Below are 18166 nucleotides of genomic sequence, written 5' to 3'. Positions count from 1 at the left end.
AAGGGTGAAAACTAAACCTCTGTTCTGCTAAGTCACTAAAATCCTGAGGTTGTGTGTTACTGCAGCAAGACTCTGCTCATCTTTTTTTTCCCACTGTAAGATCTTTTTGATTTTAAACTTTAAGTTTTTTATTTTGTATTGGGGGTATAGCTGATGAACAATATTGAGGTAGTTTCAGGTGAACAGGGAAGGGACTCAGTCATTCAGATACAAGGACCCATCCTCCCCCTCCCACTCCCCACCATCCAGGCTGGCACGTAACATTGAGTACAATTCCATGTGTTGTGCAATACATCCTTGTTAGTTATCCATTCTGAAAATAGCCAAAACTCAGCTCATCTTGATGGACCAAGAGAACTACAGTTGCTGTCTGTGGTGCCAGCCTGAGCCCATGTTGCAGTCCAAGCTGTCAGTAACCTGGCAGCATGGTGTTTTCTAGACAGAGTCTTATTTCTTTGGGGTCACAGGCCTACAGCTTCATGGGCTGTTCCTGATTTCCATGAATGTGTTCTGATCAGATGCTTAAATTAAAAGGAAACCCACCTGTCTCCTCATTTAGCTCTTGAGAGGGAGCAGTTGTTCTTGCATGGAGGAGTTGGCACCCCCAAAGCTCTCGTCCTTGTGATCACATCCTGTGCATGCACATGGGGGAGAGGAGAAGGAGGATGATCTCAAGGTGGGAAATCGAGAAATCAGGATTTTAGCAGAAGGAAAGCACTGCGTCTTATACAGCAGCTCCTGTGTGGTGCTCTGGGGAGGTTGCGGGTAAATTGGACACAGTCCTTTGATTTCCAAGGTTCACAGTCTATTATATAAGAGAGAATGACATGCACAACAAACCGTGCTAACGACTGTGTGAGCATCATGGTGTCAGGATGGTCAGTGCTGTGGAGACGTCTGAGAAGGCAGCCCCAGGGAGGAGGTGGATGTGAGCTGAGCCTTGGAGGATGAGTACAGAGAGAAAGGTGCACTGGCCTGAGGAAAGCAGAAGAGGGAGGGGACGGGAGCCAGTGGGGTTTGTCCACCAATGGGGAGTGTGGTCTGCTGAGGTGGGGAGGCATGCCGAATGTGCAGGAAGTGAGGGGGGTTGAGGGAAGGCCTGAGCCTGATGACAAAGCCCTCCGATGTCCATGCCATTCCCACTTGGTCTTTCTGATGGAGACAAGTCTGGGGAGAGAAATGCAGAGTTAGGTGGTTTCCTACCATTTACTTGCCTGAAAACACCCCCACTCCTGTGTCCAGTGTCGGAATTGGAGGTTATCAGGACTCTTGGACATAGACAAAGGCCTTACATTTGAATCTGAAAGAAGCTGTGGACTTAATCCAGCCACATGAAGTCATAACCTGGGAGAAACCTGCCCTTTTAACTTCTGCTTTCCAGACGTCAAGTTTTACTCTGTCTTTACATTCCAGACTCAAAGAGAATCTAGATGTTTCTAAAGCCAAGTGAGAGGAGGAAATAGGATCAAGGTCACCAAGAGAGAGGGGATGCCTGCAAACACTGCGAGGGAAGAAGGCACATGAGCCTCTGCTGTGTCGCCAGCACTCAGTGCATAGTAGGTGCTCCATAATAATATCCTGGATGTGCGAATTAATAAGCCATCACACTCAGGCAGTTATTCACCTCTTTGCCAAACTTCAGCAAGAGAATCTCTACCTTCAAGTGTTTGCATGGATAAGATTTACGGTCAACGACTGACCCAGATTAATCACCTACCCCATATGATCCAGAAACTTCCTTAATAATATCACCCTGATTTAGGCTGGGGGAGGGAAAACCAGCACAAGCTCTGGGGAGAGAGGGAGTCCTGACAGATGCTGGAGGTCTTGTCTGGGAGGAGGGGAGCACAGATCCAGCAGGTGCCATGGTTGAAGGCACAGTCTCTGACCTGAAGCCTTGCCGCTAGCTGATTTACCAGTACTTTTTTATGTGAGTCTCATCTGGACTACATAGAATCCCTGCTTTTCAAAAGGAAATTGAGGCTCACAGGCCAAGTGACTTGGTCAATGTTGGAGAGCTATACTTAGTTATGAAGCTGTTATGCAGTGCTGGGTTTTTGAACTATCTGTTGACTGACTGGCCTTGGAAGCATTCACAGTATGAGGTGCCTGGAGGAAGCAGACAGAGTCTGCTCTCAGGTGTGACAGAGGAGACAGGTGTGCAGCACATAACAGGGAGGATGGCCAAGTGCTGTGGGAGGAAAAAGGGAGCAGGCAACTGTGCAGGGGGCAGGTGGGTGAGGAGGAGAGAGGAGCTGGGCTCTGAAGAGGAGAAAAAGCATCCCCCTAGTGGGGAGGAGAGGGAGGACAAGCCTTCAAAAGGGAACTTCTTGGGCAAAGTTATAGCTCTGGGGACAGACATGGTTTATTTGGGAAGAGTAAGCTCACCGGCTGAAATGAACGATAGATGCAATTCTACAGGAAGAATGAGAGGGAGGGAACAATTGCTGAAGGACAGAGAGGACTCTAACGTTGTCATAGGACATTGGCCTCACGTCCGTCAAGGAGTGAAGAGATGGAGGGAGGGATGATTTGATCTTCTGACAAGTTAAAGTTCACTATCAGCTCCTATTTCTCCCTAAGAGCAGGAGGTCACCTGGGTCACAAGACAGCTTTCCATCAAACACTTGACACTTGGCTCCCTCCAGACACTGGCATTTCCCAAGGGGCTGAGCCCACCTCAGAAGAGACATGGAGGCTCCTGGGCAAAGACTGTGGCCGCTTCCCACCCTCCCTTTATAGAGCAGGTCAGTGACCCAGGACACCTCTGCCAGATTAGAACCTGCATTTCCCTCCTGTGTAATATTATTGTTAATATAATTTATTCTAAAAAGCTATATGGAGGCCAAGAAGAGACTCAATTGGCTTTTATGACCAGAGTTAAATGTTGTGACCAGTGGCTCTATTGGGATAAGTATGTTCTTGTATATTCTTTTAAAAATCAATGCATGGTCTCTGATCTTAAGGAGAGACACCTGAATAAGGCTTGTACATCCTATGCAGTAGAAATATTCAACCTTTATGCCCAAAGGAATGAGGTGACCATCATTCATCACCCAACTGCCTTCCCAAGCTCATCCCACTTAATTTGAGAAAGAGGAGCAGCACTTGTTATAATTGTGGCATCTTTTGTTCACTAAGTTTTCTTACTGATATAGCCCAGCACCTAAACACCCTGCACAGGGTAGGCACTGTCAAATCCTCAGTAAGTGAATGAATCTGAAATCCTATGGGCATCATTCAGCCACATGAAGTCATAACCTAGAAAACGTGCTTTCTCTTCATAACCAAGAACACTGCAGATTCAAAGAGCTCAAGAAACAACAATTTATTCTCTTGTCTCCCCTAGGTCAGCCTGGGGAGAAGAGAGAAGAGCTTAGGAGATTAGAATGGACCACATCTCCTGTAAGTTACACCAGAACGACAGAACTGAGGGGGCTGGCTTGCAGACCTGACGTCCACTCTCTCATTGTACTGATGGTGAAACTGAGTTCCAGAGGCAGGGCTGACCCACCCCAGGTCACACATGCACGTTGCTTGGCTCCCAGGCCCACTGGTGCTTAACCAACACCTTCATGGTGCAGATGGGAAAAGAGGGAGAATGAGATGGATGGAGAGTGAGATGAATGGGGCAAACCAGATGGTCGTGACAGAGTTTGTCCTGCTGGGGCTACACGACCACCACAACCTAGAGATGGTCCTGTTTGTGCTCTGCCTGGGCATCTACTCCGTGAATGTGCTGGGGAACGCCCTCCTCATCGGGCTGAACATGCTGGACCCCCGCCTGCACACCCCCATGTACTTCTTCCTCAGCAACCTCGCCCTCATGGACGTCTCTGGCACATCCTCCTTCGTGCCTCTCATGCTGGTCAACTTCCTGGAAACCCAGAGCACCATCTCCTTCCCTGGCTGTGCCCTGCAGGTGTATCTGACCCTGGCGCTGGGCTCCACAGAGTGTGTGCTCTTGGCCATTATGGCTTGTGACCGGTATGTGGCCATCTGCCAGCCTCTTCGCTACTCAGAGCTCATGAGCTGGCACACGTGCATGTGGATGGTGACCCTGAGCTGGGGGGAAGGCTTTGCCAACTCCCTTCTCCATTCCATTCTCACCTGGAGCCTCCCCTTCTGTGGCCACAATATCATCAACCACTTCTTCTGTGAGATCTTGGCGGTGCTGAAACTAGCCTGTGGGGACATCTCTCTCAATGCACTGATATTATCGGTGGCTTCAGCTGTTGTGACGCTGCCCCCGCTGCTGCTCATCTTCCTGTCCTACGTGTTCATCCTCCCTGCCATCCTGAGGGTGCCCTCTGCTGCCAGCCGGCACAAAGCCTTCTCTACCTGCTCTGCCCACCTCACAGTGGTGGTGATTTTCTATGGGACTATCTTCTTCATGTACTTCAAGCCCAAGGCCAAGGACCTCTACTTGGATAAGCTTCTTGCATTATTCTATGGGGTCGTGACCCCCTCATTGAACCCCATCATCTACAGCCTAAGGAATTCGGAGGTGAAAGCTGCTGCCGTAGCTCTGCTGAGGGGAGATCTCCTCTCCAGGAAGATGGCCGGCTTTCCTGTTGTTCTCAAGTCCATCAGGCAGGTGTGTGTGTGCTCAGTCACTTTAGTCCTGTCCACATCTTTGGGAACATATGGACTCTAGCCTTCCAGGCTTATTTGTCCATGGCATTCTTCAAGCAAGAACACTCGAGTGGGTTGCCATGTCCTCTTCCAGGGGATCTTCCCGACCCAGGTATTGAACCAAGGTCTCTTATGTCTCCTGTATTGGCAGGGGGATTCTTTACCACTAGCACCACCTGGGGAACTAGTTATACTGTGGCGTGACTTCAAAATTGCAGAGGCTTAAAAATACAAAGGTTCTTTTTCTTGCTCACTCTCCAGGTCCATCAGAGATTGGACAGGGGATCTACTTCATCTTTTTCATCCTGTGGGCCTCAAGATGATAAAGCATCTGCCTTATGCACACTACTGGTCAAATGGCAAAAGAAGAAGAGAAGATGACAAAGCCTGTGTGGATTGTTTCAGCTTCCACTCAGTATTTACCTGTTACTTCTACTTCTACCTCCTTGGCCAATCATTCAAGGCACAGGCCAGAGCCGACACCAAGGTCTGGGGATGCCCACCTACCCCACTTCTGGAGGGAGGGGGAGGACTGAGGAATTCCTGAAGAGCCTGGTGACAATGCCACTACCCTACAGCCAACCCAGTAGCTACTAGAGGTTTCTAGAGCTTCCATTCTCTGGCCAGCTGTGCCTCACTGGCTGCTTCCAGGTTAATCACCCCAGGGAGCACTGGTTAGCTGGCTTGTGTGACTCTGGACTGGAGTATCCAGCTAGATTTCCACTGGCCCTCCAAGAGCTTACTCTGCTCTCAGGTTCTGGGTTCGGGTTGAGCACGAGAGAATCTGGAAGAGATGGAAAGGCAGAGGCAAGGCCGCGCTGAGGTGGTGGAGCCCTCACTTGCTGTCAGTGCAGCCCCTCGGGCTCCTGCCAGGCCACCTGCAGCTGCTCTGCGGCCCGAGCGAAGGGAGCTCCAATCAGAGAGCGCCAGCTCCTCCTGGGGTCAGCAGTGTCACTGAGTCCAAGGCAGCGAGGGCCAGACATGGGTTCCAGCGTGTCCTTCTGGGTGCTGGTCTGTCCCCACCTGCCCCTTCACGCCACCCGAGAGCCGCTTCAGACGCGACACCAAGCTCAGAGGCCAAGCGCGGCAGAGGCTTCTCCTACAGCTCCCACAAATGATAGCTCTGTTCTCCACAACAAAGCCTTACATCACGCACTGGTCCTGCTACTTTGGCCAGATCCTGGCTGATTCACCACCCAAGAACCTATGATGCCTCCCTCTTACCACAGAAGGAAGACCACATTCTTCAGCTGAGTCCTCGGGACTCCAGAACACAACCCCCACTTTGTGAGCCCGATGTTCTACTCACCCCTGCACACCACCAACCCCTCTCCACACTGTCGGTACTCCCCACATCTCTGTATGTTGTTCATGCTGTTCCCTGGGGAGATCTGGGACATTTTTTCAAGCCACCTTGGACACCATCACTTGAACACAGCCTTTCCTAGCTTTTTAAAGGGGCTCTCTCCTTTGTGTCCCACCACACTTTGTGGGCACAGTTTGTTTGCAATCTAAACCCTTCTGACGGATATTGAAGCTGAAACTCCAATACTTTGGCCACCTGATGCAAAGACCTGACATTTGAAAAGACCCTGATGTGGGAAAGACTGAAGGCGGGAGGAGAAGGGGACGACAGAGGATGAGATGGTTGGATGGCATCACCAACTCAATGGGCATGAGTTTGAGTAAACTCCGGAAGTTGGTGATGGACAGGGAGGCCTGGCATGCTGCAGTCCATGGGGTCACAAAGAGTCGGACATGACTGAGCGACTGAAGTGAACTGAGGGCCAGAAGAAACTTGAGTGGAAATGCAGTGTGACTGTTAATGGGGACAGAGTTTCCCTTAAAGGTGAAACTGCCTATCAATTGTTCATTCAGTCACTCCAATGTCTTTAAATGTATTCACCAAGAGTGGCCTATACATTGACTTAATTGTGCATCCATCCACCCATTCATTTATTGATCCTGTAAACGTTCATGGCCCACACTGAGGACTGACCTGTGAGGGTGGTGGATTCCTGGCCCTGAGCCACCTCCTCCAACCTTCTACACCAATTAAGATCTCTAAGTAGACTCTGTGTAATTGGGTCTTTGGGACATCATCCCTGAAGTACCCCAACGTTTCTAAGCTGGGTGAATTTCCCCTTCTGCCTCTAAATTGCCTTGGGGATGGTGCGGTCCCCTGGTACAGGGAGCTTTGAAAGGTCCCTGCTCCCCAGGAGGCTGTCAGCCAGCATGGGGCTGGGAGCTGCTCAGGCGGGCAGTTGCTGGCTGCTGACAGTGAACCACTGGGCACCCTGCTGCCGAACCTGACACACTGCAGAGAATGCACTGCATTCTAAGTGCTTGGTCTGCAGCTGCTGCTGCTGCTAAGTCGCTTCAGTCGTGTCCGACTCTGTGCGACCCCATAGACAGCAGCCCACCAGGCTCTCCCGTCCCTGGGATTCTCCAGGCAAGAACACTGATGTGGGTTGCCATTTCCTTCTCTAATGCGTGAAAGTGAAATGTGAAAGTGAAGTCACTCAGTCGTGTCTGACCCTCAGCGACTCCATGGACTGCAGCATTCCAGGCTCCTTCGTCCATGTGATTTTCCAGGCAAGAGTGCTGGAGTGGGGTGCCATTGCCTTCTCTGAGTGCTTGGTCTACTTCTCCCAAATTCTAAGAGCTCCACTTAACTGTATCACATTGAAAACACTTCACTAAACTCTACGACAGCCTAGGTGTGTCTTCTTAGTTTGGAAGCTCCAATAATGTGAAACTCTGGGTCCTGTCCACTGAGGTTTTTTGGATAGAGGAGGCTCAGACCTGCTTCTTGGACCTGTTTTCTCCTGATTACAGCCAGTGAAGGTTCCTGGTCTCAGAAACATCTTCCAGGAAACGAGGCACATGGATCTGAAAGAGGCTGAAGGTAAGAAAAAAAAATGGTGACATGGGGCAGAGGAAAGGGCCGGGATCAGGAGCCCCAGGGAACTCCTGCAGCCTTGGTTTCCCCTCTACTCACTGTGCAGCACTGGGCAAGCCCCTTTCTTCTTTGAGTTTCATTTCTCCCATACATAACAAGGGGTGGTCTTGCTGATCTGCAAGCCCCCTCCCAGTTCAGACGGGTGTCATCCAGGCTAGGAACCGCTCAGATTGAGCAGCCAGCTGCTCACTCCCAATGTGTCTTAGCCTCAGGAAGTGGCAATGGGACAGGAAGAAGTTGTCTGTGGCCAGGCTGGGGGCTTCAGCTTGGCCTTCAGAATCTCGGTGAGGAGGGGAGAGGGAGACCTCCCTGTGTGCTGGTGGGGCTAAGAAAGAGGCTGGAAGCCAGTGAGAAAGGTGCGCACCATCCTCCAGGTGCACACACTCGGCTGTGATGCATACATGACAGAGGGCTCAGGTGGGCTGGGAGAGGATAAAGGGAGGCTCCCCAGGGGAAGTGGCATTTGAACTGGTTTTCAGATAGCATTTGGCCAGAAGATACGCTGAAAGACACTGTGGGCTCTGCAAATGAAGCTCCCTGGCCCAGCTCTGGGAAGCAGAGTCCCACAGCCTGCAGCCACATCCCTCCTCCTGGCTCTTCTTGGCACCCAGTCCAGGAGAGAAGGCTGAGCGGCTCAGATTCTCAGGTTCTCAGCACTCAGGCCGGAAGGCAGATGAAGCACTGAGCAGGTCTGCTCACCATGTCCCGGGTCTGAGCTTTCTTTGTGCTCATGGTTCATCCCAGGCAGAGATTGCTCCCTGCCGGCAGGGCTGCTGCTTCTCCCGTGATACGTCCAGGGCCCCTGCCTTGTCTCCAGGCACATCCTCTGTCCTGCCTGGTCCTCTGAAGCTCTGGCCACAGGTCCATGGGCCTGCTCTACTGGTTGTGTGTGTGTGTGTGTGTGTGCATGTATGTGTGTGAAAGAGAACAAGAGTGAGTGCCTGCTGCACATACACTCAAGCAAAGGACTGTACATGCACACACATGAGCCTGATGTGGTGTGTATACTCACAGGTGAACGTGTGCACCTGGCTGCCAGTCAAGTGTTTGTGCACACAGGCAGGCAGGTGCCTGTGTGGTGGCCTGTGTGAGTGTATGTATCTTTGGACAAGCGTGTCTGCAGCCATTGACTGCAGACAGTTGCCAATGACTTTAGGGGATAAATTCTGTGGTCCGTTGAACTACGCAAAGGAGGAGGCTATGGCCTGACCCAGCCACTGGGGCTGCAGCACAGTGCCCACCACTCTGTGCCTCCCCAACCCTGGTATGGCTCCTGCTGCCACTGCTGCCCCGTCCAGGGTGCCTCTCCAGGAAGCCAGCCTGGAGTTTCCCTGCTGAGACTTGAAGGGAGCTCCCAGCTCACGCTCTGCTGACCCAGCAATGTACAGAGACACAGTCAAAGCGAGGGAAGACCTTCTATCTGAGATCCCAGGGCAAGGCCAGTGCTCTCTTTGCTGCAGAAATGCCCCTCCACCTCTGAGGCAGCACGCAAACTTCGGGACCCTGCATCTGTGCATGTGAGGGCATAGTCCACAGGGGCCCCAGCCTGGGCCTGACTGGATGCTGGAGGCCCAGGGAGAACCAGAGAGAGCCCACATCAGAAAGGATTTCGTGATGCGCCGAGTGGCATGACAGCAAAAAGAAAAGTGTGTCTAAGGGAGTAAACTTCCTGTCTCTAGAGGCATGCCAACAGAAGCAGGATGAGGCTCAGCTAGGAAATGGAGAGGATTTTTATCAGGGAATGGTTGAGGCTTCCTGGCCTGGGGGCACATGTGTTCTCATTCCTTCCCCTAATGCCTAGCACCCTGTCTGGGGTGTGATAGGAACTCAATCCCTTCTCGATTCTGAAAGGAATAAACATGGTAGGACTAACAGAAGGAAATTGTCTCTCTCAAGGGTGGCATTGAGAGGACTGGTGCCCAACCCAGACCAGGCTTGGACAGAGTGTCCCACGGGCTCCAAGAGCCCGAAACACTAGGGAAAGTTTAAGTCCTGCTCCTTAGCTGGTGAGAAGATTGGGAGTAGGGGGAGACACTTAGGAGAAAGATGTCCATCTAGGGTGATGAAAGAACAACCAATATTTGGGGCTTAACAGAAGCAAACACCTGCTGTGAGCTCAGTGCAGCTGTCATGCTGTTAGGAGAACAGGATTCTAGACTCATCTTGCCAGGAACCCGCTGTGCAGCCTCAGTTTCCCTACCTGCACAGTGGGAGCTCCAATGGATTAATCTCTCAGAGCTTATTGCAATTTGATGCCTAGGAGTTCATGAAGCCCAAGCAGCCCTGGCAAAGATTAAGAGAAAATAGGAGGCAGGCTGAAAGGTCCATCAAACTTTCACTCAAAAACACATCAGCAGTCAGTTCAGTTGCTCAGTCGTGTCCAACTCTTTGTGACCCCATGAACTGCAGCATGCCAGGCTTCCCTGTCCATCATCAATCCCAGTGCTTGCTCAAACTCGTGTCTCTTGAGTCAGTGGTACCATTCAAACCATCTCATCCTCTGTCTTCCCCTTCTCATCCTGCCTTCAATCTTTCCCAGAATCAGGGTCTTTTCTAATTAGTCAGCTATTTGCATCAGGTGGTCAAAGTATTGGAGCTTCAGTTTCAGCATCAGTCCTTCCAATGAATATGGTGAAGATCAGTTCTGAAGGTCAATCCGCAGTAGCTGATGAAGCAGGACCTATGGGCTCACAAGTGGACGAGCCCCTAATAGGCTCAGAGGCCAGGAGCCCCTCCAATACAAAGCACGTGTGCTTAATGCATGGAGACCAGAGCTGACTGCAGAGGCAAGTCAGAGTTTTGCAGGCTGGAAGATAAATGAGACAGGCATCTCCATCGGTGGGAACTGTATGATATAATTCAAGGCTTCCTGAAAGCCAGGAGGATCCTCAGAGACCATCTAGCCCAGTGATTTTCAAAGTGTGGTCCCCTGACCAACAGAACAGCATCACTCAGACTGAATAAGATAGAAACTCTGTGTTTTCACAGACTTTTCAGGTGATTCTCATGTGATCCTTACAGGTGATTCTAAGATTTGAGGACCTTCCATCCAGCCCATTGTTCCCAAAACTGTGCTGCTAGAATACTTATTTGCAGGGGGTTAACGGGTGCTCTGTAAAAGGAGGATCTATGGTCAAATAAGTTTGGGAACTACCTACTCTCTGCATCACTTTCAGAAAGTCACAAATTACAGTGGTGTGTTAATGACTCTGAGAAGTTCCACAGTAAATTCTTTGCTTTTGATTAATCCAACGTTGTTTCAAATTGCTTTTTCAGATTGCCCACATTTCCATTAACACTCTCTTAGAGAAATTCTGACCCACCTCATTCCTCATTTTTCACGTGGATTGAAGATTGGAAGAAGTATGGGGACTGCCCTGAGTTTCAGAGAGGAAGTGTGTCAGGGCTCGAAAAGGCCTTAGCAATACGCTTCATCCCTAAACCCTGCACCCTCTTTCCCTGCCTCCCAGCCATGCATCCCTCCAGAGCTCTGTGATATGGAGCCAGTCAACAGCACAGAGGTGTCTGAGTTCTTCCTGAAAGGATTTTCAGGTTACCCTGCCCTGGAGCATCTGCTCTTCCCTCTGTGCTCAGCCATGTACCTGGTGACCCTGCTGGGGAACACAGGCATCGTGGCGGTCAGTGTGCTGGATGCCCACCTGCACACACCCATGTACTTCTTCCTGGGAAACCTCTCCATCCTAGACATCTGCTACACGTCCACTTTTGTGCCCCTGATGCTTGTCCACCTCGTGTCAGCCCAGAAGACCATCTCCTTTCTTGGCTGCGCACTCCAGATGTGTCTGGGTCTGTCTACAGGCTCCACAGAGTGTCTGCTGCTCGCCATCATGGCCTATGATCGCTACCTGGCCATCTGCCGGCCCCTTAGGTACCCCGTGCTGATGAGCCACCGGCTCTGCTGGTTGCTGGCTGGAGCCGCCTGGGTCCTCTGTCTCTTCATGTCAGTGACTGAGACAGTCATCGCCATGAGGCTGCCCTTCTGCGGCCACCGTGTGGTCAGTCACTTCGCCTGCGAGATCCTGGCAGTCCTGAAGCTGGCCTGTGGTGACACGTCCATCAGTGAGGTCTTCCTGCTGGTGGGTGCCATCTTGCTGCTGCCCGTGCCCCTGGCCTTCATCTGCCTGTCCTACACGCTTATCCTGGCCACCACCCTAAGGGTACCCTCAGCCGCCGGGCGCCGCAAAGCCTTCTCTACTTGCTCAGCACACCTGGCCGTGGTGATGCTTTACTACGGCACCGTTATCTTCATGTACATGAAACCCAAGAGCAAGGAGGCCCGTATCTCTGATGAGGTCTTCACGGTCCTCTATGCTGTGGTCACACCCATGCTGAACCCCGTCATCTACAGCCTGAGGAACAAGGAAGTGAAGGAGGCTGCCAGGAAGGTGTGGGGCAAGATACAGACCTCCAGATGAGGGAGGCCAGGGCTCCTGCAGGTTAGCAGCTCAGGTCTGCCTTTGCCTACAGAGAGGATGGGTAGGGCACAGGGTTGGGGGTCTGGAATCTTCAACCCAGAAAGGCAGCACCACCTCCCACTGATCCTGCCACAGATCCAAGCTCACAATTCTGGCTTTGTTCCTTCCCCGGGCAGAGCCCTGGGCCAGCACTCAGCATCAGTCTCCGCATCTTCACACCAGCCTCCCGGTTGGACTCTAGATTTGTCTTGTTCCTCCCAATCTATCCTCCAAGGGTCATCCAGAGGGATATTTCGGAAAAGTCTATTTGATCATGTCTCTTTCTAGTCTAAAACCCCTGAATGGCTCCCAGAGCTCTCAGGATGAAGTGAAAGGGCTTCGCTGGGGGCATTCCAGACCCCTGCAACCTGGCCCTGCTGGTCATGACCAATCCCCTTCCCCACCCTGTGCCCCACAGACTCCCTCCTGTCAGCCGCACACACCAACCCGGCAGGAGCCTTGTGCGCCCAGCAATGCCCGACTCTGTGCCCTTCTTGTTTCTTCCCACAAGGCAGCCCCCACCCAGCACACACCTCCCTGTGTAAAAGGACTGTCATCCTCGAGGCCTTTTTATTTTTTAAATGTAATTCCCTATGCTACACGTGAGGCCCTTGTTGTTTTCCTATTTTACATAGAGTACTGTAAATCTATTAATCCCCAACTCCTGATTTACCCCTCCCCCACCGCAAGGCCCATGTTGAATGACGCCTCCTCCAGGAAGCCTCCCCACTCTGCACCTCTCACTGTGCTCCTCCTGCTTTATTTCAGTGTTGCTCTAAGAGCCAGTAATACGGGATTTCACTCTGTCCCAAGGTCTGGCCCTGCCCAACCCCAAGCCCACACCAGTTTCTTAAATAAACAGAAAATACATCAATGTAGGGCAGAGCCTGGGGTCCTCCCCAAATCTGAGCAAAGCTGAGATGAAGTTCGCAGATGACAGGCACAGTGTAGCGCCTAGGAAGCTGACGGCAGAGGCAGTGACGAGGCCCAGCCTCCAAGATTTCCAGCCCAGCCCAGGCCCTGGGACGCTGGTCACCGGAGCAGCTGAGGGTCTGGATTCCTCTATTGCTTTAGCAGCAGCCGCTCCACTGCCTCCCTGCCAAGCGTCCAGGCTTCATGTGGCCTTGGGCAGACTCTGCTTCACTGTCTTCAACCCACCTACTAAGACCCTGCCATTTCCACCTCTTCCTGGAGCTTGACCTCTTCCCAGTTTTGAACACACAGAGGAAACGGACTCAGGCTTGAGAGCATCTCCATTCCCTGCCCCCTCTGGCCTCAGTGGTACCATCTTGTGTGATGGGAGAGCTCGGCCGCCGAGCAGCAAGGCCAGCTCTCCTGTGCCCTGTAGGTAAGCACAGTGCTTGTCTGAGCCCTCAGGTACCCTCCAGTCTGTCTTCCTGCTTCCTCTGCTGGTCAGAACAGAGGCACAGAGGAGAGCAGCGTAGCCCGCAGCCCACAGCTGACCAAGCCCGGGCAAAGCTTCTGCAGAGATGTTCTGCTAGGCCTTTGATGCCATGACAGGAGTTTGGACTTTATGCTGTGGGGATGGGAGTTTACAATCACACTTCCTTTTAGCTGGGTCACTGATTAGACACCACACTTCACCCATGAAATTGCAAAGAATTTTTCTAACATATATCGCTAACTATAGTGCGGTGAAGCAGGTAATATCATACACAGCAGGTGAGGGTGTGAATAAATTTATATGAACTTCCTGCCAATTAAGTTGTGCGTATGAATCAAGAGACTTGAAAACTTCACACCCTTTGACCGAACACCTCTACTTTTAGGAACTAGTCAGAGAAAATTGTTACAGGTACAAAGACTTGTCTATTTATCTATATGTCATGAATCAGAGAGGTATTTTTGATAACACAAAATTCTAAGATTCATAATGTCTAACTAGGGCAGAATGTGTAAATAAATTCTGGTGGAGCAAAATTATGGATTGTGACACAGCCATTGTAAATCTTATTTTTTGAAGAATAACTGATGATGGGAAATGCTCGCACTGTAATTAACATACAAAAGGTAGAACAAGTAACTTTGTACTCAACATAATCTCAATTTTTTAATGATACTTTCTTAAGGATATATGAATAAGTATGTATATAGAAATTCCTGGAAAATTAGGACAAAACATTAGCTAACAATTGTTTCCTACAGGTGATGGAGTTACAGATTAATATTGCTTTCTGAATTATTCTTTCCAGCCTTGTTCAATACTTCTAAAATGAACATGACTTAGAACTTAAAAGATAGTATTATTTTTGAGAAATGGAGGATCACGTGACTCCAGATAGAGCACAGAGGGGAAGCGCCCATGCCTGAGGGAAGGAAGTGAGGAAGCACGGATGGGGCCTGAGCCAGGTGGGCGGTCAGGCAGAGAGCCTGGAGCTGATGTCCTGGGGACGTCGGGCTGACGGCAGAGGCGGCTGAGGAAGGAGGGGACTTTGGTTTGATGCTTGAGCTTCTGGGGTTTTTGGATGGATATCGCATCACCCTGAGTGACGCCCTGAGAAATAAGGAAGAAAAGAGTAGGCTGGAGGTGGCGGGAGGGCTGGGGGGAGCTTGTCTGTGGGCATTCATGGGTGGCAAGATGGTCCCATTCCTCAGCAGTTAGAAAACAAGCGGTGACAGTCTTCCAATGTTTTATTTCGACCTGTGTTCTTGACAAAAAGATATTCCCAGAGACATATCAGAGTTGATTCAGAAAATGTGCAATTGCTGCCGCATTATTTAAGGCTGTTTTTAGTCCTTAAGCTCTGTCAAGTTGTCATCATTTCTTGTGAAGGAAAGAGAAAGGCATGGGAAGGGAAACATGAAAGGGGACCTGCAGAAACTCACACACCCAGAGCAATCACTGACTTCACATCCAGCACAGGGGCCCAGGGCCTCACCCTGTACAGCAATTCCCTTTCCTTAACCTTCCCTGTTGGCTCAGTGGTAAAGAACCCGCCTGCCAGTGCAGGAGACACTGTTTCGATCCTTGGGTTGGGAAGATCCCCTGGAGAACGGAATGGCAACTCCAGTATTTCTGTGTAGGAAAACCCATGGGCAGAATAGCCTGGTGAGCTATAGTCCACAGGGTCACAAAACCCACAAAAAGAGTGAGACACAACTTAGCGACTAAACTATAACAACAGACTTTTATAAGCACAGGTTCCCACGGCACTCCTGCCAGGAGACACCACACTTCATAGCCCCCAAGGTTCAGGTCCAGGGGGCAGGACTGCAGTGAGACCCAGTCTTCAGATTCCTGTCCAGGGTCTCTCCTGTGCCCACGTCACCCAGCCAGGCCCTCCTGGGGCAGCCCAGGGAACCTGGAATCTCTGAAGCCACATTTTGCCAAGTCTGCAAACTTGTGTCATTGCAGAGTCTGAACTTTTAATTGGGCAGGGACTACGAGTCCCGGAAGGCAGGGACCAGGAGAGATGGCTACGTGGCAGGGGACCAGGAGGCTGGGCCTCCGGAGCTCGGGGCCTCGATCCTGGCCCACCCCAGCACAGTGTGTCTGCTGGTAATGAACTCAGCACTCCCTCACCCTGCTCTCCCAAGCCTCAGATCACCTCACCTGGCAGCTGCTCCAGCCACCTGCCTGCCCTAATGTCATTGGACAATAGGTAGGAAGCAGGGAAAATCCATCTAGCATGTTGACTATTCTCCTGAAATCTTCTTTAATCATACAGAAACCAGAATACCTGCTTGGAGAAGGGAACAAATTGATACTACAATATCCACTACCACTTGCTGAATACTTACCCTGTGCAAACGCCTTTCACTGAATCCTCAAAATTCCCCCACAAGGAAATACTATTCTTATCCCTACAGGTAAGGAGGCTGAGACTGAAAAACCCATTAGCAAGTGGCAGGTCTCAGACTTGGGCTTGTCGGTCTGACTCCAAAGCCCACACTCACCAGTCTGCTGTCAGTGTGGAGTGATGTGGGAATCCAGATGTGGGAACTTCTGGGTCATTCTAACAGGAGCTTCTTCTTGTGCTCCTCAACTTCCTTTTATTTTTTTTAATTTAATTTAATTTTATTTTTAAACCTGAAACACTGAAACATCAAAACGAATCCGCCACAGGTATACATACGCTCCCCATCCTGAACCCTCCTCCCACCTCCCTCCCCACACCATCCCTCTGGGTCATCCCAGTGCACCAGCCCCAAGCATCCAGTATCGTGCATCGAACCTGGACTGGCAACTCGTTTCATACATGATATTACACATGTTTCAATGCCATTCTCCCAAATCTTCCCACCCTCTCCCTCTCCCACAGAGTCCATAAGACTGTTCTATACATCAGTGTCTCTTTTGCTGTCTCGTACACAGGGTTATTGTTACCATCTTTCTAAATTCCATATATATATGTGTTAGTATACTGTATTGGTGTTTTTCTTTCTGGCTTACTTCACTCTGTATAATAGGCTCCAGTTTCATCCACCTCATTAGAACTGACTCAAATGTGTTCTTTTTAATGGCTGAGTAGTACTCCATTGTGTATATGTACCAAAGCTTTCTTATCCATTCATCTGCTGATGGACATCTAGGTTGCTTCCATGTCCTGGCTATTATAAACAGTGCTGTGATGAACATTGGGGTACACGTGTCTCTTTCCCTTCTGGTTTCCTCAGTGTGTATGCCCAGCAGTGGGATTGCTGGATCATAAGGAAGTTCTATTTCCAGTTTTTTAAGGAATCTCCACACTGTTCTCCGTAGTGGCTGTACTAGTTTGCATTCCCACCAACAGTGTAAGAGGGTTCCTTTTTCTCCACACCCTCTCCAGCATTTATTGCTTGTAGACTTTTGGATAGCAGCTATTCTGACTGGTGTAAAATGGTACCTCATAGTGGTTTTGATTTGCATTTCTCTGATAATGAGTGATGTTGAGCATCTTTTCATGTGTTTGTTAGCCATCTGTATGTCTTCTTTGGAGAAATGTCTATTTAGTTCTTTGGCCCATTTTTTGATTGGGTCATTTATTTTTCTGAAGTTGAGCTGTAGGAGTTGCTTGTATATTTTTGAGATTAGTTGTTTGTCAGTTGCTTCATTTGCTATTATTTTCTCCCATTCTGAAGGCTGCCTTTTCACCTTGCTAATAGTTTCCTTTGATGTGCAGAAGCTTTTAAGTTTAATTAGGTCCCATTTGTTTATTTTTGCTTTTATTTCCAATATTCTGGGAGGTGGGTCACAGAGGATCCTGCTGTGATGTATGTTGGAGAGAGTGTTTTGCCTATGTTCTCCTCTAGGAGTTTTATAGTTTCTGGTCTTATGTTGAGATCTTTAATCCATTTTGAGTTTATTTTTGTGTATGGTGTTAGAAAGTGTTCTAGTTTCATTCTTTTACAAGTGGGTGACCAGATTTCCCAGCACCACTTGTTAAAGAAATTGTCTTTAATCCATTGTATATTCTTGCCTCCTTTGTCAAAGATAAGGTGTCCATAAGTGCGTGGATTTATCTCTGGGCTTTCTATTTTGTTCCATTGATCTATATTTCTGTCTTTGTGCCAGTACCATACTGTCTTGATAACTGTGGCTTTGTAGTAGAGCCTGAAGTCAGGTAGGTTGATTCCTCCAGTTCCATTCTTCTTTCTCAAGATAGCTTTGGCTATTCGAGGTTTTTTGTATTTCCATACAAATTGTGAAATTATTTGTTCTAGCTCTGTGAAGAATACCGTTGGTAGCTTGATAGGGATTGCATTGAATCTATAAATTGCTTTGGGTAGTATACTCATTTTCACTATATTGATTCTTCCAATCCATGAACATGGTATATTTCTCCATCTATTAGTGTCCTCTTTGATTTCTTTCACCAGTGTTTTATAGTTTTCTATATATAGGTCTTTAGTTTCTTTAGGTAGATATATTCCTAAGTATTTTATTCTTTCCGTTGCAATGGTGAATGGAATTGTTTCCTTAATTTCTCTTTCTGTTTTCTCATTATTAGTGTATAGGAATGCAAGGGATTTCTGTGTGTTTATTTTATATCCTGCAACTTTACTATAGTCATTGATTAGTTCTAGTAATTTTCTGGTGGAGTCTTTAGGGTTTTCTACGTAGAGGATCATGTCATCTGCAAATAGTGAGAGT

General features: G+C 49.5%; 3 protein-coding genes across 3 annotated transcripts in view; all 3 read left to right on the top strand.

Moving 5' to 3' along the window:
* The window catches only part of HINT2 (histidine triad nucleotide binding protein 2), a 283598-nt gene that overhangs the window by 119439 nt on the left and 145993 nt on the right, over positions 1 to 18166 (top strand). The window lies entirely within an intron of this gene.
* LOC129650956 (olfactory receptor 2S2-like) lies at positions 3602 to 5753 on the top strand. The gene is made up of 2 exons (XM_055579720.1): positions 3602 to 4593; positions 5390 to 5753. Exons 1-2 carry the CDS (start codon positions 3602 to 3604, stop codon positions 5751 to 5753), a joined length of 1356 nt encoding a protein of 451 aa, XP_055435695.1.
* Positions 10455 to 12690, top strand: LOC129650241 (olfactory receptor 13J1-like). Its single transcript, XM_055578515.1, has 2 exons — positions 10455 to 10594; positions 10874 to 12690. The coding sequence occupies exon 2, from the start codon at positions 11095 to 11097 to the stop codon at positions 12031 to 12033; it is 939 nt and encodes a 312-aa protein (XP_055434490.1). The 5' UTR covers positions 10455 to 10594; positions 10874 to 11094; the 3' UTR covers positions 12034 to 12690.

Source organism: Bubalus kerabau, chromosome 4 (assembly GCF_029407905.1).
Source record: "Bubalus kerabau isolate K-KA32 ecotype Philippines breed swamp buffalo chromosome 4, PCC_UOA_SB_1v2, whole genome shotgun sequence".
Lineage (NCBI taxonomy): Eukaryota > Metazoa > Chordata > Mammalia > Artiodactyla > Bovidae > Bubalus > Bubalus kerabau.
Note: the sequence above shows the minus strand (reverse complement) of the source record. Positions and strands in the feature narration are given on the sequence as shown.

What these genes read in the sequence shown, in the direction of transcription:
- LOC129650956 (XM_055579720.1), top strand. Translation starts at nt 3,602, where the DNA reads ATGAGATGGATGGAGAGTGAGATGAATGGGGCAAACCAGATGGTCGTG. An exon ending in GTTGTTCTCAAGTCCATCAG is followed by an intron (nt 4,594 to 5,389) that starts GCAGGTGTGTGT and finishes CTCTGCTCTCAG; the next exon opens with GTTCTGGGTTCGGGTTGAGC.
- LOC129650241 (XM_055578515.1), top strand. Translation starts at nt 11,095, where the DNA reads ATGGAGCCAGTCAACAGCACAGAGGTGTCTGAGTTCTTCCTGAAAGGA.